Raw genomic sequence first — 27270 nt, forward strand, 5'->3', positions numbered from 1 at the left:
GCTGGATGGCATCACGGACTCAATGGACGTGAGTCTGAGTGAACTCCGGGAGTTGGTGATGGACAGGGAGGCCTGGCGTGCTGCGATTCATGGGGTCGCAAGGAGTCGGACATGACTGAGCGACTGAACTGAACTGAAATCCACACAGATACAAGTGAATCTTAGCCAGCTCTTGATTTGGAACCTAAGGATAAAAACTTCTGCTGGTACACACCACCAAAAAAAAAAAAAAACACCAGACATGAAAGGCAAAGGGTTAAATAATAGACACTTTCCATGTGGATTAGTCCTTTGGGAAACAGAAGTTTGCACTCTCCATCTTTCAGTATACTGACCCTAGCAGCTGTGTGAACTCCAAGCTTCTGGCTAAGAATACAAAGTCAGATGAATCATGACATCTTTATCGCAAACGAAACTATACTTCAGTCAGATTTTTCTGAAAGAAAAATGTTGAAATGTATTTTAAATGAGACAGTTTCTCTAAATTAGAATAAGAAACATGCATCTGTTTAAAAAGAACAACCACAGACACATAAACACATAATATAAATATACACTATCTGCTATCACTGAATATATTCAGAGATTATAAAATATGCTATAGAATCCATAGAATCTCATTGGAGAAGGTGTAACATTGTTTTTGTTGGCAGAAAGGTTGTGATCTATTGGGCTGTTTATGACCGGAAGTCTGAATATATTAAGTGAATTAATTAAGAATGGAGGAGAGGGCAGCTATTCAAGAAGTCTGTGTAGTGTTTCCTTATTTAAACAGGTTCTTTCTCCTGTATTAGGGTCTACTTAAGGACTGTTTATATGTTATAATTCTTTGTTACTTGAAAATGGCCAGGAAATAATTTAAGTGAGGAAAAATATAGGATAAAAAGAGTATAAAGACCTTTTTGATATCTTTGACACTGTCCAGCAATCCACGAAAAGTATATAAATTCCGTTTTGATGGAATCCTGAAGTTTTTACCATTGATAGGCCCTGGTTGTAAGTCCTATAGCACTGATATATGAATTTCTTTAATTCATTCAAATAAGAGTTGTGAAAATAAATATATTGGAATCTATGTGAAAGAAAGTTATATTTTGGTTTCAGTTATTTAATTTCATGATAGAGGTCCTTCCCTGGTGGTCCAGTGGCTAAGACTCTGAGCTCCCAATGCAGGGGACCTTGCTTTGATTCCTGGTCAGAGAAACTAGAGCCCACATGCCTCAACTAACAGTTTTCATGCCACTACTGGAGAGACCACGTGCAGCAACTAATGATCCTGCATGCTGAAACTTAAGACCCAGTGCAGCCAAATAAATTGTTTTAATTAAAAATAAATAAATAAATTTCATGGTGGAGATGAAAGGATCATCGTAACCTTTTAAAAATAATGTTACTAATATTTTTGTTATCTAGTCTTGCATTTGGGTAATTATAAACAGATTAATCTCTCAGTTTTCATTTTACTGTTTTTCAGCTACCTTGACAAGCTATTCTGAAAACATGGAACGCACAAAGTATGTTGGGGAAAGCAGTAAAGAATTAGGATCTGGAGGAAACCTAAAGCCTTGGCAGTCTCAAAAATCCAGCATGGATTCTTGTTTGTATCGAGTAGATGAAAACATGACGGCATCCACCTACAGTCTGAATAAGATACCAGAGAGGAATTTGGAAACCGTTTTATCACAATCAGTACAGTCTATTCCTCTTTATCTTATGCCACGGCCAAACTCAGTAGCAGGTAAGTTTTATTTTTTTAAATCACCATTTTACTGGCATATGTACTGAAATGAAGATTAATTCTGCTCTTACAATATTTAAAATTTCCATTTATTTTCTTCAACTAAGCTATTATTTTGTGTTTGGGTAATATACTTGTGTATATCTTTTTGAACCTGGGAAAAGGTTCATGTTCCTTAAGTGACATTTTAATTCTGCTTCCAAAATACAGTTATAAAATAAAAACATGTATAAAATCAAAAAGGGGCTTCCCGGGTGGTGCTAGTGGTAAAGAACCCACTTGCCAATGCAGGAGACATGAGAGACTCAGATTCGATCCCTGGGTCTGGAAGATCCCCTGGAGAAGGGCATGGCAACCCACTCCAGTATTCTTGTCTGGAGAATCCCATGGACAGAGGAGCCCAGAGGGCTTCTCTCCAGAGGGTTTCTCTCCAGAGGGTTGCAGAGTTGGACATAACTGAAGTGATTTAGCACTCAAAATCTAAAGGTGAGGTGAAGGTGAAGTCGCTCAGTCGTGTCCGACTCTTTGCGACCCCATGGACTGTAACCTACTAGGCTTCTCTGTCCATGGGATTCTCCAGGGAAGAATACTGGAGTGGGTTGCCATTTCCTTCTCCAGAGGATCTTCCCGACCCAGGGATCGAACCCTGGTCTCCCGCATTGGAGGCAGACGCTTTAACCTCTGAGCCACCAGGTAAGCCAAGAACCTATAAAGTATATTGTCAGTCTCTTCAGTCTTTTCTAACATCAGAAGTCTTTTAAAGGATTTAAATTTGAGAATTTAGGTTTTAAAAACTTTGGTTTTAAAAATATAATGCGGGAATTCCCTGGGGTCTAGTGGTTAGAATTTCACACTTTGACTGCCAAAGGCTGAAGTGTGATCCCTGGTCAGGGAACTAAGATTCCGCAAGCTGTGCAATGCAGCAAAAAAGTAAAAAACGTTATTAAATTGAAGCATATTTCAGTAGAATTTACATTATCAGAAATCATCACCTATAGTTTGAGAGTGTGGCAGGCAGGCAGCAAGAATTAACTTCCCCATTCAAATAGCTAGGTATTTTCACAGTACTCTGGCTATATTATCAAAGTAGAATCACCAGGTACCTACATTGCCTGAGAATAACTCAGACACCACTAGCAGTCTCAGTCATAAGGGGGTGATACAGAAAATAAGTGGCTGGAATATGAAGTCATTTTTCTTTAGCAGCTGTTCAGAACTACGTCAAGGGATCATTTTAACTGCGCTAAGTTGCTGTCTAATAACTGAGACCAAGACTTTTGCAGAACAGTCGGGCACTCTGACATTATCAAAATGAACCATCATATCCGGACCTGGTCCAGGCTACAAAGTTAAAGTTACATTTGTCTCTCTCACTTACCTGATGAGTGCCTAGATAGGTTTATCTCACTGACACAAGATAATAAAATACTTACTGTAGGCAAGAGCTCCTAGTTTCCAGATGAAATTGTTTGTTATGCAGATGATAATGCGATGCTTCTTGACTTCCCCATCTCCCTTCTGAACCTTTTCTAAGCCACTACTCTTTGTTCCATCCTCTGGGAGACCATCAGCATCTGTCATCAGATATGATTATGAGGAGAATGGCTCATCCAGAACATCAGTGGAAGATGTTAATATTCATTTCTCAAAGAGTATTCACTTCTATATAATGACAAAATTTTCTCTCCTAGGTTCTTTTAAATACAATGATCCCCAACCATGATGTCATTTTAGAATCCTAGAATGCTATAACTTATGAGAAATTGCTAGGTAAATTCAGTCTATCTGAAAGAGAAGCATTTAGATCCTTACTTACATAAAAATGGAAACTAAAGCTACCAGCCTTCATGGTGCATCCCAATTTACTTCTTTTTTTTTTTTTTTTTTGGGAGGATACATATGAGCAGATTTTATTTAACATTTTTTAGAAATGGCAAAATATGCTTAACTAGAATTTTCTGACTTGAGTTCTTAAAGTTTTGAGATTCATGCTGTTTTCATATCTCTGAACATGAACACTGTCCTCTTTTCTTGTAGCAAATGCAAAATTATAATAAACCTATTTTCAAGATTCTCTATTTCTTTTTTTTTTTTTTTAAATCTTTAATTCTTACATGCATTCCCAAACATGAACCCCCTCCCACCTCCCTCCCCATAACGTCTTTCTGGGTCATCCCCATGCACCAGCCCCAAGCATGCTGCATCCTGCGTCAGACATAGACTGGCGATTCAATTCACATGATAGTATACATGTTAGAATGTCTTAACTAAGCTGCAGTGACTCCTGAGAGAATTCTGGCTCTGTTGAGAAGGGCCCTGAGCACTTCTTAGGAAAGAGAAGTATAAGCTTCTTTTGTTCTCTTTTGAGTTTACTGAAGAGACTATAAATTATTTCCCTTCTTGAGCATACATGTCTGTCAAGATTCATTAATTTATTGTTGTTGTTGTTGTTTAGTCACTAAGTCGTGTCTGACCCTTTTATGACCCCGTGGACTGTAGCCTACCAGACTCCTCTGTCCATGTGATTTCCAGGAAAGCAATACTGGAGTGGGTTGCTATTCCCTTTTCCAGGGGATCTTCCTGACCCAGGGATCAGACCCACGTCTCCTGCAGAGGCAGGCAGATTCTATACCACTGAGCCACCAGGGAGACCCAATACTAACTTTAGGTTTTACAGAAAGTTGCCCACATGTCCATCAACAGACTGGATGAATGGTATACAACAAAGAAAAATAATGTACTACCACTGCAGACAACATCATGGAGAGTGCATACTATATGAAGTATATATATTTATATAAAGTTCAGAAAAACAGCCAAAGCTATGGCACTTCTATGGTGAAAAACTAAAGTAGTGGTTACCTTTGGTGGGAATATAAATTAAGGAAGCCTTCTCTATATTGATCTGAATGGTGGTTGCCTTGGTGTATACACAGATAAAAATTTATTGAGCTAAACATGTAAGATTTATGTACTTTATGTATGTAAACTATACTTCAACCAAAAAAATATATAAAGTGTATGGTTAGATTCTTGTCTTTCTAAAAGGGTTTTCCCTTGTCTTTGATTTAGAAATAGCGGTCCTAGGTGACATAACTAGATCTTAAAAAAATACCTGATTTTTAGTGCTGATTAAAAATATTCAGATAATTTCAACAACTGGATGATTTACTTAAAGCTGTCAGAAGTTTGTTTCTTTTTATTGCAAATAGTATTCCATTGTATACCTGTAGCTCCTTTTATCTGTCCAACCCCAGCTGATGGACTTTGAGGGGTTTGTTTGTTTGTTTGTTTTCATTTTTTAGCTATTCTGAATACTGCTGCTATGAACATTCTTGTGCAAGTCTTTGAGTAGATACATGTTTTCATCTCTCTTGAATAGATATCTAGGATTGGAATTGCTAGATCATAGGGTAAATTTATGTTTAACTTTTAAAGAAACTGCCAAAGTGTTTTCCAGTGTCTGCACCTCCCACAGTGTCTGAGGGTTCCTGTTTCTGTGCCTCCTCTCTGCCGTTTGTTATTGTCTTACCTCTTATTATGGTTATTCTAGCAGATGTGAAATGCTGTCTTGTTGTGGTTTTAGTTTGCATTTTCCTAGTGACTAATGATGGTGAGCTTATTTTGTGTGCTTTTTAACTATTCATATATCTTCTTTGGTAAAATATCTATTTTTTAATGGATCCTCTATCTCCCTATTATTGAGTTGTAAGAATTTGTTGTATATTCCGTATACAGATTTTTATCAGAGATATGTTTGCAAAATATTTTCACCCAGTCTGTTGCTTATCATTTTGTTTTCTTATTGGTATATTTTGAAACATAAAACTTTTTAAATTTTTTATTCCTCTTTTGAAGTATAGTTGATTTACAGTGTTTCTGATGTAAAGCAAGAGTATTTCAGTTATACATATATATTTGTATACATTCTTTTTCAGATTCTTTTCCATCATAGGTCATTACAAGATACTTAGTATGGTCCCCTGTGCTATACAGTGGGTCCTTATTGGTTATCTGTTTTTTATATAACAGTGTGCATCTGTTTATCCCAAGTTTCAAATTTTTCCCTCCCCCCTTTTCCCATTGGTAACCATTAGTTTGTTTTTATATCTGTAAGCCTATTTCTGTCTTGCAAATAAGTTCATTTGTATCACTTTTTAGGTCCCACATGTAAGTGGTAGCATATGGTATTTGTCTTTCTCTGACTTCACTTAATATGATCATCTCTAGGTCCTTTCATGTTACTGCAATGGCATTATTTCATTCTTTCTTATACCTGAGTAATAGTTCACTGTGTGTATATACCGCATCTTTTTTACCCTTTTATCTGAAACACAAAAATTTTGATGACATCAGTTTATCTGAGTTTCCTTTTTTGGTGCCTTTTTTTAATCACTTTAATAGAAAGGAAACTGTTTATATCAGGTATCATAACAGTGATTTTTTTTGTTATTGGGGTTTATTTTAATTTGGATATTAAAAATTATTTACTTACATACTTAAATGCTCTCTCCTATCTTCGTTTCCTTCTCCCCTTCCCATATTAAAACATAAATAAAAGGGATAATATTAGTCTAAATTGTTATTCCTATAAACCTTAATTATTACGTTTTCATCTATCACAATGGTCATCTCGTAACACTGGCTTTTCTGGCTAGCAGAGATTTTCCTGTTCTTAAGCAATACTAATCGTGCTTCTTCAATAGCTCTGGCCTGGGATTAGGATTAGAATAGAGTTTATACTGTCAGAGTAACATTTGCTGTGTTGAACAAGATACTTCATTAGAGAATTATTTCTTGTCAGTATTGAATGTAAAATACAAACTGACCACTAGTAACCTACAAGGCAAATCATAGGTCAGAAGTAGTTTGTATTGGGTTGTTTTCACTACCTGGAAACCATGGTTTCACATCCTCACATGGAGGGAGGAAGGTAAACCAGATTTCTCAGTGATTTTCAAATCTTAATAGGTTATGCATTGAAAGTGTTTCCAGAATGTAGAAAGACAAAATTACTTTCACCTGCTAACTATGTGATGTGTGTAAATATTTGATGAGATCACAGTTTCCAGTAGTCTATGTGATTAGATTTCTAAATCGGTTTTTGAAGTAAATTTTCTTAGCTCAGGAGGGTCCTCTCTTCTCATTTTAGTTCTAGATGTACAGGTTTTGGACTTCCCCGGTGGCCCAATGGGTAAAGAATCTCGCTGCAGTGCAGGAGACGCAGGTTCAATCCCTGGGTCAGGAGATACCCTGGAGGAGGAAATGACAACCCACTCTAGTATTCTTGCCTGAAAAGTCCCTTGAAGAGAGGAGCCTGGCGGGCTACAGTCCATAAAGGTCACACAGAGTCAGACATGACTGAGCAACTAAGCATACAAAACAAATACATGTTTTCCTTTACTTTCTGACATGTACATAGAAGTGGTTGCCCAAAGTGGTGGAAGATCAAATGCTCAAATCTCCTTGGTGAACAGGACTAATTGAGGATTTCAAATATGAGATGACCTTGAAATAGGGGGAAATGTTAGTATATTATACTTACTAAATTGTTCTAAGCATATGAATGAGTTGGGGGTGATGAATGCCAATAATAAAATACTTTTTTTCAAACCCAACTTTTAAATTTCCCTTCTTTTTTAAACTTTATCTCAGTATGACTGATTTAATTATGTATTTTAGAGGTTAATTAATGATGAATAATGATATGAAAATACCATTTGCATCACTTTATAAAAACCTAGGGGATTAATTGTTTGATCGGTCCTTGCTGTGTTACAGACTTCTTGCCTCAGGAAGCGAAACATCCTCTTTAGCCTGAGTTTTATGGCATCTCTATAGGACCACATCTGTCAGAACCAGGAAATTGTCAAGGAATTATTTGAGGCTAATGCAGGATTGAACTCTAAAGAATAAAACTGTTATTCATAAGATTCTTGAATTTGAAAGAAGTTGGAAAGGATTTATGGCTTTTATAACACTTTTATTTGCAGGGAATAGAGTCAGCATGTATAAAATGCTTGTGGTGGGACTTTCCTGGAGTCGGATGGTTACGACTCCGTGCTTCAATGCAGGGGACACGGGTTTAATCCCTGGGAGGAAAACTAAGATCCCACTTTTTTTTAAGTAAAAAATATTTTAAAAACAAAAGCCATAGCCACTCACAGTTTTAAAAAGAAAAAGATAAACCACTTTAAGAATGTCCTTGATGACACAATAAAAATTTTTTTAATGTTTATGGTGATTTTTAAAAAAAATATTTTTGGAGATTTTCAAATCACTACAAAATAAATTGAAGAAATATAGGTAATAAAATTTTTTGAGTAATCATGTTGTTTATATTAATTACTAAAATAGGTCTGATTAAATAAATATATTGCTCAATTAGATTTAGCTATATACTTTTAGAAACATAAAGATTCTTAAACAAGTGAAGTCTAAAGTTAATGTACCAATTAAAAGTTTCATATGCCACATATGAAGATAGTACTATTTAGTGAAAACAAAAACTTTTAACTTGAATAATGAAGTGATAAAAGGTGAGTTTTGACAGTCTAGCATTAAGGCTTGGGTTTTCCCTGGAACAACTCAGTTTTCTGAATATAAATTTAGATATTTATGCTATTTTAAATTAAAATTCTAAAATAGGAAAAAATTAAAACTATCTTTTATTGTTTTCAAAATATAAATCGCTGTTAACATTTATTTTTAAACTTGTTGTGTTGGAAGGAGGTAAAGAACTCTAGTGGATTTGTGGTTGCATGGCAGAAATTATCAGAGTAGGCTGTCTGTGGTCATCCTTGATGTCTTAAAATGAGATTGGCAATGAATTGGAGGGATATGGGAAGCAGGAAATGTTCACTTACAACAGCTGTCCTCAGTGCTTTGTGTGAAAATAAAAGAGTATCATGGAAACATCCAACAACAGAAGTCAGTTAAAATATAAACTCTCACCATCAACTTCTTGATGTTTGGAGCTGCACATTTTCCTAAGGAAAGGATCTTAAAAATCAGGTAAATGCAAAATGGGAATCTGGGGAATTTAAGTGAATCCAGTCAGAAACTGGTGGCTCAGATGGTAGAGAATCCGCCTGCAACACAGGAGACCAGGGTTCAATCCCTGAGACGGGAAGACCCCCTAGAGAAAAGAATGGTTACCCGTTCCAGTGTTCATGCCTGGAGAATTCCATGGAGAGAGGAATCTGGCAGGCTGCAGTTCATGGGGTTGCAGAGTCGGACACAACTGAGTCACTAACACTTTCGTTTTCAATCAGAAACTGTAATAAAGATTTTTACCCAAAAAAAAGAAAGGAAAAAAAAAATCAGAAACAGGCTTTTCCACAGTCGGAATGTTGGCTTTATGAATCAGTGGTGTTGGGACAGCAGAGTGGCTTCTTGCCCAGGCTGTAGGAAACATACAGTATCATTCCAGGCCCCCCACTCAGGTCAGCCAATATGGCAGGTACGTTACGAAAATCCGTTTGTGTGAGTGGCAACTGATATAAGAAGAAACGCTTTAAACTGATTCCAAACCCTATAACAGAGAGTAGCCTCTGGAATGTCTTGTACCAAATGTTGTCTGCTGGATTTTTTTCCTGCCCACTTGTGTATTAAATTCAAGAAGTATGTCAGTTAATTGTTCTGTCAGTGAGTCAGCTGTTCCAATCTGATGAAATCACAGGAAAATATATGCTCCCTTTTCCACTTCCCTCTTCCTTCTCTGAAAACAAAGCCTTCCTTTTAGTGACATAGATTTTATGGGCTTACTTTTGAAAAGCATTTTCTCTTTACATAAAATTTTTTATTGTTGATTTGTTTTTCATTTGTCAGTTCACTTCAGCTAATCTAATTATCTTCTTTTTTAAAGCATGGACATATATACACTACCATGTGTAATATAGATAGCTAATGGGAAGCTGCTGTATGACACAGGGAGCTTAGCTCCGTGCCCTCTGACAACCTGGAGGGATGGGGTGGTGGGAGGAGGGGGTTTGAGGGAGGCTCAAGAGGGAGGGAACATGTATACTTATAGCTAATTCGCAGTTATACAGCAGAAACTAGCACAATATTGTAAAGCAATTATCCCTCCAGTTAAAAACCAAAAATACTAATTATATTTGTATCTGTATTTGTTCATTACATATTATAGTACTAATTTAATTTGACAAAATTATCTCGAAAGAAATCACCAGGACAATTTCACAGTAAAAGTGGCACTATGAAGTGGGCATATGTATGTCCCCAAAGATCTATCACCAGCGTTCATGTAGAATGATGGTGTGCAAGGTACTGTTGCTACCAACCTCCTTCATCCTTAGCTTTCAGATAACCCAGGGAGACAAAGCCGAATCTGTTATTCATTGATTGTTTAAATATAGCCAAAATGCAAATATGTCTGTTAAACACAATCATTTAGTCAGTAGACTAGCACTTATATATGCCAGGCACTCTTCAAAGCACTTGAGAATTATCAATAAACAAAACAAAGATTCTCACCTTCATGGAACTTGCATTCTCACCAGGGAAAGTAAAATAAACATAAATAAGTAATTTATATAGTACAATCGAAAGTGATATGTGTTCTAGAAAAAAGGAAAAGGTCAGCAGTACCTGAAGGAAGATAGTATGAATGTCATTGGAGCCAACCAAGCATGTTAGCATAGTGATGTCTGCTCAACATTAAGCAGAGCAGTGAGGGAGGCGAGGACAGAGCCAGACAGATCTCTAAATCTGAGTAGGACTAGCCTGGAATTTAGTTCTGTACGGAGCATTATTGCAGGGCTCTGAATTTAGGAATGGAGTTAGCAACGATGAATCAGACATTGCCTTCTTATCCTCAGGAACTCACTATAATCTCGTAAGAGAAGACAGACATGTAAACAATAAGCTGAATAACACAAGTTCTAATTAGCCATATATGTATGTGATTGCTGAAAGGGAGAAGCAGTTAATTCTGACTAAGGCAGCTATCAAGGAAGCAGAAAAAGGGTAGCCTGAGCAAGTTCTGACAATAAGTGAGATACTTGACAATGTATGACAGACTTTTTCTCAGAAAGTGGCTTGCAAATGGAAAAGATTAATGTGACTGTGCCGAAGAGTACAGCTCTGCACAGTTAGTGAAACAAGGGCCACAGCGCACAGTCTCCTGGCTGATCTTCCCAATATTTGTCTCACATGCCTCTAAATACTGTATTTGAAGGACAAGAATTTTGAAGATGATTTAGCAGAAAGAAACAAAGTAAGACTAAGGAGAATAGTAAGGAAAAAAGACAGTAAAGAAATTATTGTGGATTATTTGATCAAACAGTGATAGATTCAGAGGCCAAGCAAAAAAAAAAAAAGATACTAATTGCTAAAATAAGAAAAGCATTGAATGTTTTAATAGACTTCAGTCAGTTTACTTCAGTTGCTCAATCGTGTCCGATTCTCTGCAACCCTATGGACTGCAGCATGCCAGGCCTCCCTGTCCGTCACCCACTCCAAGTTTATTCAGACTCATGTCCATTGAGTCGGTGATGCCATCCAACCATCTCATCCTCTGTCGTCCCCATCTCCTCCTCCTTTCAATCTTTCCCAGCATCAGGGTCTTTTCAAGTGAGTTAGTGGTTCAGATCAGATCATCTTTTCTTGTTGCTTGTGTTTCAGCTTGTTATTGGAGTTTCAGCTTCAACATCAGTCCTTCCAATGAATATTCAAGAACTGATTTCCTTAATAGACTTCGGTAACCATAACTCAGTTGCAGTCCAGGTTAAAACAATAGTTTCCCATTGGTTTCAAGATCTCAGCCCTGGATCAGGACTTCAGAGCTATTGTGCTTAATATTGAATATCTCTGCTTTTCCTTAGTTCAATTTGCCTGTGAGTATTTGGACTTGTAAAGGAATGAACTGTTATTCAGTTCAGTGATTACAGTATTTTTTCTTTTTCTTCTAATGTCTTCTCTCTGAATTGAGAAATGTGCTCAATATGTTTTACTACATTTTTTGTTTTGTGGAAAATAAAAGCAATAGAACAACTGATATTTATTTTCTAGGAATTACTGAGATAAAGCTTAGTTTAATAAAACTTGTTAAGTTCACACTAAACATTTATATTTTACAAAAGCTGCCAATAACTCATCAGTGAATTTAAGAAATTGAACATGTAAAACAAAAGCTATACCAAAAGATTTTTTTAATACAAAGTAATTAAAATGGATTATGGAACTGTTACTTAGTTTAAATCTATACTCCCTGTATAGATCTCCTGTAGTTTAAAAGATTCATAAATGGATATAATGTATAAAAAGAAGAGATTTTATGTTTTTAACAAAACTTTTTGCTATACTTCATGTGGTGTGTTTCTATTATCATTCTGCCTACTATCAATGAGATACACATTCTCTTTTTATTAAAACATGTCAAATCATTTTAGTGTGTTAGCATCCCAGTCGGGATAGTGTCATTGCCCCTGGTATTTTTAAATAAGAGATTAGATAGTTATCTGGATAGTTTGATTTTCAGAATGCATAAATCAAGATTACTTTTTATTTTTCTGATATCCTCTTCCTCCCCCTCGTATGTAATGTGGTATTTGTCTTCCCTTTCTTGATTCGAGTTCCTTGGACTAACTTTCAGAGGCTTTTATTTCTTTTTAAAAACTGTATGTGTAATTTAGATAAATTCCTTTTGTCTGAATTTCCAGTAGATCCAGATAAATAAAACAGTTGCAGTAATTGAAGAGTGAAGGGGATAAATGTCTCTTGCCTTGTTTGTGCATTCTTTTCTCTCTTCCTCGCCCTCTCTTCGATTTTCTCCATCTTTTCTTTTTTTCAGCTGATGGAACACTTTGTAGCTCTCTTTGTGCCACTTTTTGTAACCCACTTTCTTGCTGTTTGTGTCCTACCTTGTTTGGGGATGTGGACAATGCTTCATTGGAACTCAGCAGTCAGGAGGGATCTCAGTGTGCTTCCTCTCACCCACTCTCTATAAAACAGTCACAGAGGCAGACTGGCAACAAAGCCAGTGAGAACAAAACCTGGGGCATAGAAGGCTCTCAGTAAATCATTGTTGTGGAATTACTGAACTAACCCCCAGCACACCCTACATAGTTGGCAACAGATTGAATTAACAGTTATTTGAAACTTTTTTTTTTTTTACAATTGTCTTTGTTTAGGCTGTGCTGGGCCTTTGCTGCTACGTGGGCAGTGGTGAGCAGGGGCTTCTCTTGCTGCTCAGCACTGACTCGGGGGCACAGAGGCTCCAGTAGTTGCCGCTGCCGGGCTCTGGAGCACAGGCTTGATAGTTCGTGGTGCACAGGCTTAGTGGCTGCATGGCCTGTGGGGTCTTTCCAGACCAGGGAGTGTCCCCGTGTCCCCCGCCTTGGCAGGCAGATTCTTAACCACTGGGCCACCGGGGAAGTCCTAAACAACCATTTTCTGACAGAGGTTTGGTGGGTTTTTTTTTTTCTTTTTTTGTTAAAAACTTTTTTGTCTTCAGTACTTCCTGATTCTTGATTTCTTCACTTTTCTCTTCATTGTGAGTGGACCCAACTCTCAGTGTATATCAGTGGCAGTACATTCCCACTCTCTTCTACCATTTTCTCTCTTTTGTGGCTAGGTTAGGGGTTAAAAGAGTTACAGATGCAGTGGGAAGCCATTACTACTTGATAATCTTCAGAGAGCAACAACATGTGTTTTAGAATTCATGGACATTGGCAGTTCCCTAAATCGTAACATTTCCGTAACATCTTACAGGGGTGGGGGCAGAGGAGGAAACCTGAATGAACTTTTTTGGCCAGCCTAGTATGTGCAGTTCTGTTCATTGTCCCAGGTGTCCACCTTTCCATTATATACATACATATACACACATGTAAAAATTGTTTTCGTATTTCATTCTTTACCATGAAGGGAAAATGTCGAAGATAGAACTTCATGATTCTTTTACAGCTTAATATAATTTGGAACAGATTTCTCCACTGATGGTGTTTACACAAATGGGTTTGTGACCCAAAAGAAGCAAACACTAATCATCTGTGCTGTCAGGTAGTGTATTTGCCAGCCTGTTGGAAGTATTCTCCATAAACTCAGGCATTTGATAGTGAAGGAGGAGCTGCGGACAACTCTTGACGTGTTTCTCCAGCCCGTGTTTCAGACGTTGATGAGGACTTTGAGTTGAGCAAATTCTTGGTAAAGCGTCTGCTCTCATTCCAAAGTTTGGAGATACAGACTAACTGAAAGTTTTCTAAATTTCTGTCTTCTGACTAAGCACTTCTGTCTTATCAGCCACAAGCTCTGCCCACTTGGAGGACCTCGCTTACCTGGATGAACAGAGACATACGCCTTTGAGAACTTCTCTTCGAATGCCAAGACAGAGCATGGCCAGTGCTCGCACGCAACAGGATTTAAGAGGTTAGAACCACAGAAGGGCATTGCATGGGGATACCCAGGGGAAAATGGAAATGGGTGGTAGGCAAAAAGTTCCTTTAGTTCCAATTTTCACACTTATGTAAGCCTCCCTTAAGACGTGAGCATGTCACCAGTTCACTTCTGTATCTAGAGAGAAAGATGGACACAAATATGTTGTAATCATCATAGAAAGACAGTGGGATTACCAACAGTTGGAAGCATTGATTCCTTGAAATTCTGAAAGAAAACAAGAAGAAAGGGCTGGAGTTGATGGGGGAAAGGCTTTTAAGGTCTTGGATCTTAGAAGTAATTATTGATCAATTTCAGCCCTCACCCTATTTCAGATGAATTTGATGCTGATAATTATGTGTTTCATTAAAGAATGCATCTCATTTATAGTCTAGTGGGCATTTCTAGTTAAATATTTTCTCAGAATTTTAGTGCCCCTAGTCCTGTTCTGGCAGCATGTAAACAATTTATCCTTTCCCACTCAGATACCGTCTTTAGGCTCTTTGTGCTTCTTCAGTCAGGCACCTGATCTTTTTGAAGACTTTCATTTCATTAAAACCACAGTCTAGTTGAGAAGCCTGTTATTGGTATCTCTGCTTGTGCCTCTTATTTGCACAACCAATCTGTAATAGTCTTTAAGAAATGGTCTCGCTTTTTCTCGTATCTAGAAATCCATAGCTCTACATCGGGTGCAGCTTATTTTATCTTTAGACTGTCTTCATCTTTGCTCTGTTCTCCTCACCCCGTCCCATGCCCTGCTCTAATCTGTGTAGCACCATATGCATAGTTCACACAAGAAGGGACTCACAAAACACATGCCTACTGTCCATTCTGGAAGTCATTATGCTGATGGTTTTTCACTGATGGCTAGGCAACTATGAGCGTGAAGTAATTGGTTGTGTTGCTACAGTTACCATACCTGTCATCAACAGTGGTGAGTTGATACCCTCATTCATGGTTTTAGTTCCCTATCCTGTCCATCCTGCTTTTCATCATTTCTTCAGTTAGCCACATACTAGTTGCTTATCCCAGAAAGTGGAATTATGTCAAGTACTATTTTGATGCTGGTAGATTATGTCCAAAGCCTAAATAAATTTAATCAAAGACCAAATAAATTATTTGTACCAAGGCCAAAATGCATGGCTATAATAAAGAAGATTGGCTACAACTGTTATCTTATCTAAGATTTGAATGGAAATCTACCACATTGGCATAACCTTGCATCACATTCTGAAAAACATGCTGATATTGTTGATAATATTTTCTGCTTTGCTAGTCATTAAATAATGGATTTGACACTACATCAAAAACAAAATTAATGACGTGTATTTTTTGTATAATACAGCTGTGTGTTTTTTGGTAGTATATTTTAAAAATATTTTTTAATTGGAGGATAATTGCTTTACAACATTGTGTTCGTTTCTGCTGTAAAACAAGGTGCATCAGCTGTACTTATACATATATACCCTCCCTCTAGAGCCTCCCTACTACCTTCCCCACCCCACCCCCATCCCATTCCTCTACTGTGCTATACAGCAGCTTCCCACTGGCTATCTGTTTTACAGATGGTTCAACTGTGTGTTTTTGAGACCTCTTCATGTTGGGCTCCACTGATACTTGATGGCACATGTCTGCTTTTAGTATCTAAAGATTTAGTAAGATGTTTGACAAATACACTCTGGTGAGTTTGATGTTTACACGTAGATATCAGCTGTGTAAAGAATACAACAAAAATCTTTTCCATTTCACCGAGCTTCAGCCTAAAGTGCATCCAAAGATTTTTTTCCAAAGCGTACCTAAATCTTTAGGAAGCTCTCCACCTGAATAATGCACTCCTCACAAAACTAATATCCTGTCCCTTGCAGATAGGGTTTCAACTTATTGTTTACATTCATACTTAAAGATGGAGTTTGTCCATTGTTCAGTTCAGTTCAGTCACTCAATCGTGTCCGACTCTTTTCGACCCCATGAATTGCAGCATGCCAGGCCTTCCTGTCCATCACCAACTCCCGGAGTTCACTCAAACTCATGTCCATCGAGTCAGTGATGCCATCCAGCCATATCATCCTCTGTCGTCCCCTTCTCCTCCTGCCCCCAATCCCTCCCCAGCATCAGAGTCTTTTCCAATGAGTCAACTCTTCGCATGAGGTATCCATTGTAGGGAAAGAGCAAATCAGCCAAGATGGAGTGGTCGGTCTCCCTTGCCCCACAACCTCTCACTCTCGCCCCACATTTCGTAAATAATGATTATGTAACAGCTAAGGTCACCCCACTCCAGTACTCTTGCCTGGACAATCCCAGGGACGAGGGAGCCTGGTGGGCTGCCATCTGTGGGGTCGCACAGAGTCGGACACGACTAAAGCGACTTAGCAGCTTAGCAGCAAGATCACTTATAACATTGCACATGCACATCACAAGGTACTCGCTTGACCACAGGCTACGTATGTTCTGTAAGCAAATATAAGCTCCACCTGAAAAAGTCTTTGCGGCTGCATTATGGTGGTGAGGCTGCGTTAAGGCTGTGTCCGCTGGGTCAACCACAAGAGGAGAGAATACAGCATTGTCTGCCGCCACAGCTGCCGCACCACTCAGGAGAGAATAAACATGTTTGCAGTTCCGAGGGCTCCTTGAGTTTTCTTCCAGCTTCCCTGCTCCCACCTTGCCTACCCTGGGCTCAGTGAACAGTGTGCACAGTGAGATGCAGTGAGACAGTAGGTGTAGTTAACAGGATCAGCAAGACATCCATTGATGAAGATGCTGCGATATTATGATGTTAGTGTTTCAGTTCCTTAAAGTTGTCTTTTCTTTCATGTTTTAGCAGTCAAAGGTTGGAACATGTCATCCAGATGAGTGCAGTAATCCATGAGATGAGTGTTTACTAAGAAGTATTTTGTCTTCTAAAATTAGTTTATGTTAATTTAGAACTTTGAGGCCGTAGACAATAACCTTCCCTCAAAAACATGTTATCTTGATTACTGTTTACAAATGAACTCTGTAGCTTAGACATTGACAAGAAAGGAAAGTAAATGAGAACAGACTTCCTTGTGTTTCTGTAGACCTGTTTGGCTGCTGCTAAGTCACTTCAGTCATGTCCGACTCTGTGTAGCCCCATAGATGGCAGCCCACCAGGCTCCCCCGTCCTTGGGATTCTCCAGGCAAGAACACTGGAGTGGGTTGCCATTTCCTTCTCCAATGCATGAAAGTGAAAAGTGAAAGTGAAGTCACTCAGTCATGTCTGACTCTTAGCGACCCCATGGACTACAGCCTACCAGGCTCCTCTGTCATGGGATTTTCCAGGCAAGAGTACTGGAGTGGGGTGCCATTGCCTTCTCCACAAGCCTTTATACTTTGTGATTGTTATATCTAAAACATATTTTATTATAGAAACAGAATCATATTGTTTTCCTGGCATAATTTTTTTAAAAAAACCTGTCACATCACATTTTCTAATTTTATTTAAAGGAACATACAAATTGCAGTTGTATTTCAGTTTTATATCTTTCCCTAACTCTGGTTATGATTGAAGTAAAGCAGCTTTACCCCCAAAAAGTAATAAAGTGATTGAAGACCTTTTTTAGTGTACATTAAGATACATCTTTCTACATTAGAGATACATCTTTCTATATTTTAAAGTATAACTCAAACAAGTACTGTTAGATAGTTTTTAATGATAGTTCTGGTTTTAAATGAACCTGCATCTTCACAGAAGGTAGTTAATGGTCATGTGCAATGTAGTATATCCAGTAGGTATTAAATTTATGGACAGATTTCAAGGATAGAAATTATCTGAAACAAAATCCCTTGAATATATGAAGAGGTGGCAGTCATTGGACACTTCATACAGGCAGTCCCATACTAGTTTGTTTAGAGCAGAGATTCTCAAACTTTTTGGTCCCAGGAACTCTTTACACACTTAAATTATTGAGGACCCTACAACATTTGTGTTATATGAGTTATATCAATTGATATTTGCCACATTATAAATTAAAACTGAGAAATTGTTAAAATACTTGCTCTTTTCTTTTTTTAATAGACCCATTGTATGTTAACATCTTGTAAGCTCTGAAAAATTCCACCCGACCCTTGTGAGAGAATGAGAGTGAAAAAAGGCAAATAACCTCTTAGTACTATGAAAATAGTTTTGCCTTTGTGGACCCCTAAAAGCTTCTTGAGAAGCCTCAGGGGTTCCAAGATCACACTTTAAGAAAAACGAATTTAGAGGATACTATTGTCATTGACAATTAGTTTTATACCTTTAAGGATCATACAGCCTGTTTGCAGAAATGTGGGAAAGTGTAGTTTGAGAGTTGGTTAGAAGTTATTCATGGACATGGTTTAATAGTATAGGCATAGTTCATTTAGCGGTTACCTTAATAATAACTGCAGTTGTTTGACCATAATAATAGTCTTTTGACTGCTTGAAGCAAAAGTTGCTGGGATAATCCACGAGCTACAGTTTGGATCTTCAAGTTGGGCATTAGTATTAACATTTGCTTCATTAGTTAAAAAAAAAAAAAAAAAAACTTTTTTTTTCTTCACTTTCTCAGGACAGCTGTTTTGAACAACTGTTCTAGTGAAATTTATGTTTCCAGAGACCCAGCCCAACAATGAGAAGGAGGTCACATGAGTGCACTGGTCAGAGTCTTAGCTCAGCAAGTGAGTAGTTTCCTAGCTGGCAACCATCCAAAAGCTTGAACTCTAATGACAAAAGAGTTACAGTAGATTGTGGTCCAGTGCAGAGGATACAGCTGACTAACCTACTGCAGGTGCCTTTTGGGTCCCAAAGCCTGACTGTCCTTGACAGATACTAATTTGAAACCTTCAAGTGTTTAACTCAAGTCTTAAAAATTGTTTTGAGGGTCCACTTTTAATTTAATCACACTGTGTAAATGTGGAGTTTCATGCTAGACCTGAAACTTCTCACTCTTTCTGACCATCCTAATGGAATCTCTTTTTACCCAGAAAAAGACGGAAACTAAGTTTGCTATCCAGTAAAAGGAAAGAAGAGGGTGTTGGTTTTTATGCATAAATATTGTAAATCTTATGATGGAATATATAAATGGAATCAGGGGCGTTAAAATACACAGAGCATACCATAGCATAATGACTTTGAATAGTGGTAGCTACTTGGGGTAAATTAATAACAGATTATTAATGATAAGATGCTGGAACCTACCTGATATGAAACCATAATCACGCTGTTGTGCTTAAAGAGATTATATGCTCCTTATTAAAGTTTCATTTCTCGATATATGTTGGTTTCCTTAGGACTTTTACTAAATCCCATTACATAAATGGCCATTCACAGGCATTGGATTTAGGTAATAGCCACTTTAATAGATACCAGGTTGGAGGGGCGTATATGCAAGTGATAGTCTTTACTCACTGGCAGAACTGATGTGAAATTGACCCTGCCACAGTTAACTTGGCTTTGTCAAAGCAAATAATTGAATTTTTATCAAATAAAATCAGTGCTTCATGCCATTTATGAGTCCCTTCCTTTTCCAAAACAATGAATCCTTTCTAAAGATGACTAAGATGTATGTCATGAAGCTAATCAGCTTGCATTAAACCACTGAGTCACACATCCCTGAGGATGCTGTGTTGCTTAGTCATCTTCATCAATTGCCTGGCTTGCTCTCACATTTACAAGGGGATATTTCCATCAGTCTTTTCTGTCTCATTGTTCATTGTTTTGTTTTTACGAGATTAAATTTCTTTCTTTTTAGGTAAATTGAAAATCCAGAAATAAAGTTGCATGCGCATAACTGCCTATATATAAATATTCAAGTAGGTTGTATGTTTTGGTTTGTGAGGTGATGCTCTCACCTCTAGCCAGCTCTTTGGCATAGTACCCTAAAATTTGAAAATGCAGTGCTCAAACTGGGTGTCTTTGAATGTCTGTTAGAAAAGGATTTATACTTTTTGGAGTAGTCAAACTAATTTTTTTTTTTTTTGCCTTTCTTTTTTTTTATTTTTATTTTTACTTTATTTTGCTTTACAATACTGTATTGGTTTTGACATACATTGATTTTTTTAAATGGATCACTACTTGTTAAAGTAGCTACAGACAGGCCCACTGGTCTGGTTTTTATGTAAACCAGCTTTAGTTGGAAAGTTTTATCTTAAAATTTGAAAGCATGAACAGTGGCTAATATACACCAAAGTTCCCCCAGAAAGACCTGAAAAGAAAGAATTAACCTTTGAGAGAGAGAAGAGTCTATAAACCATTTAATCTTCTAACAGGCATGGATCAACCTCTTGCAGTAAATAACATACTACTTAAAGAAAGGCTGTGGAGTAACATGAAAGAAATTCTAATCAAGATAATTAATTCTGCAGGAATAAGTCACTGAAAATATTTTTAAATGCCTTAAGTGCAATAAAGAAAAATAAATAACCATTAAGCCATTTTTATGTTTTGATCTAAATTAGATTTAAAGAATAGCTTCCCAGTTAATCCTTCTATTTATTTTCTCCAAAAGTGACTAAATCTTATTAAAGTTACCATAATGCCAGGAAATTTATTTAGGTAACACTTTGTAAAACATTTTTGATTCAGTAAAATGATGTTAAGCGTTCCAACCTTGCAGTATGTAATAAAATATTTTTTATGGAATAACTTCCCCAGATACTAATAAAATATAGCACTGGAGAATTTCCTTTGTAGGCTCATAGCTATTTCATCACTGAGTGTTCAGTCTAAAAATCTTTAATCTTAAATTTCAAGTAATTAGTCAGTTCTGATTCTCCAGTAAAAATCTCACCTTCAAGACCAACAATCTAATTACAAAAAACAATGTTGATATAGTTATATACTTTTTATCAGATGTTTCACATTTAAAAATCTTTACTGTTTTTATATTTTTCCTACATTTTGAGGTATTAAATGTGAAGAAACATGTAAAAAGTGGCAACATTAGGGAGAGTTGGATTTTCCCTATTTCTTTAACTGTTTTTCAAAGATCATTGTTCCCTTCCTGAAAATTCCACTCAGAAATGACTTCAAAGTTTTTCTCAACAAATGTTCTTCTATAAGACCAATGTCTGAAAGCTGAAATTTAATATTCAAGTTATTTAAAGACCCAAAGTATTATTTCCCAGAGTAAACTAAGCCTTTTACCTTTTTTATCCTCACATTAATAGAATACAATAGACTTCCCAAAACAGTAAGACAAATGCTGAGAATAGGAAACTTTTAAATAGATAACAAATGATAGCTTACATTTATTGGGGTTCTTATTCTTTACAGACACAGTGCTAAGAGTTTTAAACATGCTATTTAATCCTCATAACTCTTTGATGCAAGTGGTAGTAGTAAAGAAACTGGGACTTAGGGAGGTTTATAGCTTGCTTAGAGTTACAGTGTCTAGTCATTGGCAGTACGAGGATTCATTTCATATCTGATAGACTCTGGAGCCTGTGCTCTTAACCACCATGCTATCTTATATCAGAGACAATATAATATAAAAATCTTTACTATAGTAATAGCAATACAATAGCTTATTGTACTTAGTTCGGTACACTAGGGTGTTAGGAATGGGAAACAGTTGCGTATAAACACTAATTGCCAGATGGTGGTTGCCAAGGCCTGCAGGGAATGGAAAATGGGGAGTTGCTGTTAAGTGGGCATGAGAAGTTTGAGTCACACAAGATAAAAAGGTTCTAGGAATCTGCTGTACAACATTGTGCTTATTGTTAATCATCTCATATGATTATTAGCCATCAAATGTCTTTTTTAGTGAAGTGTCTGTTCAGATATCAAGTCTACTTTTGCATTGGGTGGTTTCTTTTCTTATTAGTGAGTTTTGAGAGTTTGTTACATAATTTGGATACCAGTCTTTTATCAGATGTGTACTTCCCTTGTGGCTCAGTGAATAAAGAATCTGCCTGCAATGCAGGAGACCTGGGTTCGATCCCTGGGTCGAGAAGATCCCCTGGAGAAGGAAATGCCTGGAGAAGGCAACCCACTCCATATTCTTGCCTGGAGAATCCCATGGACAGAGGAGCCTGGCAGGCTACAGTTCATGGGGTCACAAGAATCAGACACGACTTAGCAACTAAACCAACCACCACCACTTTGCAAATGTGTTTTTCCAGTTTATGGCTTGTTTTTTCATTCTCTTAACAGTATCTTTTGAAACAGAAGTTTTTAGAAGTTCAGCTTATGAATTTTTGTCTTTGATGGATTGTTCTGGCATTGTATGTAAGAGTTCTTTGGCAAACCAAAAGTCACAAATACTTTCTCCTATATTTTCTTCTAGAAATTTCACAATTTTATGTTTAGGTGATTGATTGATTTTGAGTTAATTTTATATGTGGTGCATTGTATGTATCAGAGTTTTTGGGTTTTCTTTTTGGCATATAGATTTCTATTTGTTCTAACATCCTTCGTTGCAGACTATTCTACTGAATTCCTTTTGCACCTTTGTACTGTCGAAAATCAGTCATCCATATATGTATGGATCTCTTTCTAGACTACTTCTGTTCCATTAATTTTTGTCTATTTTGATGCTAATAGCACACCTCCTTGATTACTATAACTTGATAATAAAGCTTAAAATTGGGATTGTTAACCCTTCACTGTTACTATTTATTTTCAGGGCTTTTCTGGGTTCTTTGTATTTCCATGTGAAACTTGTAAATTTCTACCCAAAAAGTCTGCAGGAATTTTGACAGGGACTGCATTGTATCTGTAGATCAATTTGGGGAAAACTGACTTTTTATCAATGTTGAATGTTCCAGTCCATGAACATAATATGTCTCTCTATTCATTTAGGTCTTCCTTCTCTCAGAAATGTTTTGTCATTGTACAGATGTTGAAAATATTTTGTTACATTTATCTTTCAGTATTTTGTATTTCTTATGCTATTAAAAATAGTATTGCTTTTGTTCTGATTTCTAATTGTCCATTGCTAATCAACAATTATATAGAAGTACTATTGATTTTTTATTTTTGTATGTTGTTCCTGTATCCTGAAACCTTGCTAAACTCACTTGTTATTTCTTATGGCTTTTTTATAGACTCTGTAGGCTTTTCTACATAGATAATCATGTTGTTTGCAAATAAAGATAGTTTCATTTCTTCCTTTTTCTTTTTCTTGCCTTATTACTCTGACTAGAACTAGTACAATGTCAAATAGAAGCAAAGAAAGCAGAAATCCTTGCCTTATTCTGATCTTTGGGAGACAGCATTCAGTTTTTCACTCTAGGTTTTCAATAGATGCACTTTATTGGATTGAAACTACTTTCGTTAGTTTGCTAAGAGTTGTTTGATTATTTTTTTTAAATCAAGAACTTTGTGTTGGATTTTGTCTAATGGGTTTTCTCTGTATATAGATACACTTTATTGGATTGAAACTACTTTCGTTAGTTTGCTAAGAGTTGTTTGATTATTTTTTTTAATCAAGAATTTTGTGTTGGATTTTGTCGAATGGTTTTTCTCTATATATGTGGAAATAATCATATAAGGTATTCTTTTATACTTTGTTAATGTAATAAATTACATTGATTTTTCAAATGTTAAGCCAACTTTGAATTCCAGGTATAAAATCCACTTGATCATGATGTATTTTTTTTATATTGGCCTCAATTTACAATAATTTTGTATATGTTTTTTGCATCTATGTTCATGAGATATATTGGTTTATAGTTTTCTTGCAATATCTTTGGCTTTGATATCATAGTAATGAGAAGGTAGTCTCTCTTTAGGTTTATAAAGAGTTTGTATAAAATAGATATTATTTCTTCCTTAAATTATTGGTAGAATTTGCTCATGAAGCCATTAGGGTCTGGAGTTTTCATTATGGAGAGATTTTAGCTATCAATTCAATTACTTTATTAGATATCAGGCTATGTGTTTCCTTTTTAGTGGGTTTCATTAGTTTGTATCTTTCAAGAAATGTGTCTCTTTTATATAACCTGTTGAAATTTATTGGTGTAAAGTTGTTCATAGTATCCCCTTACCCTTTTTAGTCATTTTGCCCATCATTTTTTATTCTGTTCTTACTGGTATTGTATGTCTTCTCTCTTTCCTTATTAGTCTGCTTAGAGGCTTATCAGTTTTATTAAGCTTATTGTAATGTTATTTTTATTTTCATTAATTTTTTCTGTTGTTTTTCTTTTTATTATTTTGTTTATTTCCACTCTAATTTTTATTGTTTCCTTCTGCTTACTTTGGGATTTTTTTCTTTATTTTCTAATTTGCTGAGGTAAAAGATAAGGTCATTGACATAGACCTTTCTTCTATCCTAACATAGGCATTTTAATGCTATCAATTTCTTTATTTAGTAATGCATTAGCTGTAGTTCACAGATTTTGTATTTTCACTTTTAAAATAGTTTTGCTTTTTGATATTTTCTTCAACTCATTGATATTTTGCAGGAATGTCCAGATAAATTTCTGCTCTTGATTCCTAATTTAGTTGTGTTATGGTCAAGACCATACTTTGAACAACATGAATTCTTTTAAATTTATTCACAATTTTTTATGAGCCAAAAATGTGGTCTCTCTTGATTAGTTTTTCAAGGCATTTACAATACTTGTGTTTGGAGTGCCCTCCCCCCAGATTCACTAACTGACCAGAAGGACTTACAGTCCACAGCATATAGTCATTCCCATAGTTATGCTTTATTACAGTAAGGTGATACAAAGCAAGATCAGCAAAGGGAAAAGATGCGTGGGGCAAAGTCCAGAGGAAACCAGACAGAAGCTTTGAAGTATTCTCTCCCAGTAAAGTCACACAGGATGCATTTGATTTCTCCAACAATGAGTTGTGACATGTGTGAACATGAGAGCTCATTAGATTCAGTGCCCGAAGTTTTTATATAGACCTCCTTGCCTAAAACATACCAAAATTCCAGACTCCCAGAAGAAAAGCAAGCATTCAGCATAAGCAGTATTGTTTGTACAAACAAATTAGGCACAGTGAGCCATTCTTTTTAGTTCTGGGAATCATGGGAATCCTCTTGAAATCCACATTCCCAAACTTCAGGTGAGGACCAGCCTTGCAAGCAGGCTTTCTCAGGGTAGCAGTCTCAAGCCTGTTATGGTAACTGTTTTGCTTGCTATAGTATAATTTTGTTCCTGTCCTCCCAGCCTTTATGTTATTTTGAGACAGTTTACTTATCTAAATGTTATAATCCGCCACCCCCCATGTAAAGGTCGTTATCTTTTATTTATTTTTTTATTTTTATTTTTACTTTATTTTACTTTACTATACTGTATTGGTTTTGCCATACATTGACATGAGTCCACCATGGGTGTACATGAGTTCCCAAACATGAACCCACCTCCCACCCCAGTTTTTAAAAAAAATCTTATATGTTAATTCACATAGTTCCCATTTCTGGTGCTCTTCATTTCTTTCTTTGTATTTTTCTATCTGGTGTCATATTTATTCTGCCTGAAGGACTTCTTTTAACATTTCTTATATTACGGATCTACTGGTGACTAATTATTAATTTTTCTGCTTTTATATGTATGAAAAATCTTTATTTCACTGTTATTTTTGAAAGATATTTTCAATGGGTATAGAATTCTAGATTAACGTGTTTTTTTTTTCTTTCCATAAATTAAAGCTTTAGGTCTACTACCTTTTCATTTGCATTATTTTTGACAAGAAATCTGCTATCATCCTTATGTTTTTTCCTCTGTACTTAATGTGTCTTTTTATTCTCTGACTGCTTTCAAGATTTTTTCTTCATCACTAGTTGTGAGCAGTTTGACTGTGATTTGCCTTGGTGTCATTTTCTTCATGTTTCTTCACTTGAATCTCATTGAGTTTCCTTGATCAGGAAATTTATAGTTTTTATCATTTTGAAAATTCTATAACCATTTTTCTTTAAATGTGTTTTTTGTCCCCCACCTTCCTAGACTCTAATTACACTTATTATTTGACAACTTGGAGTTGTCTCACTGTTCACTGATGCTTTTTTAATTTTTTTAAATAATTTGAAATTTTTAATCTATTTTCTCTGTGTATTTTATTTTTTTTGTTTTTGGTTGCACTGGGTCTTTGTTGCTGCATGAAGGCTTTCTCTAGTTTTGGTGAGTGGGGTTGCTCTTCATTGTGGTGCACAGGATTCTCCTTGCAGTGGCCTCTCACTGTTGAACACAGGATCTAGGTGTTTAGGCCTCAGTAGTTGTGGCACTCTGGCTCAGTAGCTGTGGCTCACAGGCTCTAGAATGCAGGTTCATTGGTTGTGATGCAAAGGCCTAATTGCTCCAAAGCATGTAGAATCCTCCTGGACCAGGGATTAAACCCATGTCTCCTACACTGGCAGGCAGATTCTTGATCACCGGACCACCAGAGAAGTCCCTCTCTGTATATTTAATTTTACATAACTTTTATTACTATGTCTTTAAGGTTACTCATCTTTTGTAATGTCAAATTTGTCACAAATCCCATGTAGGTGTTTTATTCATTTCTGATTTTTTTCTCTAGAAGTGCAATTTGGGTCTTTTGTATCTTCCATGTCCCTTTTGAACATGCTGAATATAGTTATAATCATGGTTTTTAATACTTTTCTCTGCTGATTCTAACATCTGTGTCAGTTCTGGGTCAGTTTCAATTGATTGATTTTTCTCCTAGTTATGGTTCATATTTTCCCACTTCTGTGCATGCCTGTTAATCTTCACTTGGATGCCAAGCATTATGAATTTCACCTTATTGGGCGTTGCATATTTTTGTATTCCTATAAGTATTCTTCAACTTTTTTCTGGAATGTGCGTTAGTTATTTGGAAATAGCATGATCAGTTTGGGGTCTGGTCCTTACAATTGGAGTAGAATCAGAACAATATTTGCAGGTATCATTATTCTGTACTGCTGGGTCAAGATCTTCCTGGATATATCCAGTGTCCTGTACATTGTGAGGTTCTCCATTACAGCTGGAAGAAACAGGCACTATTGCTGGCCCTATGTAAGCGGCAGGTACTCTCTTCAATCTTCACACTTGTGTCAGTCACTGCTCTGATGAGGTTTCCAGAATTATTTCTTTATAGCTGTTTCTCCTTTGAACTGTCACTGCCTTAGTCTCCCTGGATTCTCAGTTCCGTCTGCTCAGCTAAGGGAGTCTGTCAGAATCTCACTGGATTCTCCCTCCCTACACTGTGGTCTGAAAATTCTGTCAGTGTTGCG

The 27270-nt window shown here is 36.5% G+C and overlaps 1 protein-coding gene across 7 annotated transcripts in view; it reads left to right on the forward strand.

Annotated features, from left to right (window-relative positions):
- The window catches only part of TANC2 (tetratricopeptide repeat, ankyrin repeat and coiled-coil containing 2), a 371608-nt gene that overhangs the window by 237861 nt on the left and 106477 nt on the right, over positions 1–27270 (forward strand). For all 7 annotated transcript variants that reach the window (XM_042256150.2, XM_027974357.3, XM_042256152.2 and 4 more), the window contains 2 exons: positions 1475–1738; positions 14000–14125. In XM_042256150.2, the coding sequence (XP_042112084.1) occupies positions 1475–1738; positions 14000–14125 (390 nt within the window). The remainder of the gene's footprint in view (positions 1–1474; positions 1739–13999; positions 14126–27270) is intronic.

Source organism: Ovis aries, chromosome 11 (genome assembly GCF_016772045.2).
Source record: "Ovis aries strain OAR_USU_Benz2616 breed Rambouillet chromosome 11, ARS-UI_Ramb_v3.0, whole genome shotgun sequence".
Taxonomy (NCBI): Eukaryota; Metazoa; Chordata; class Mammalia; order Artiodactyla; family Bovidae; genus Ovis; species Ovis aries.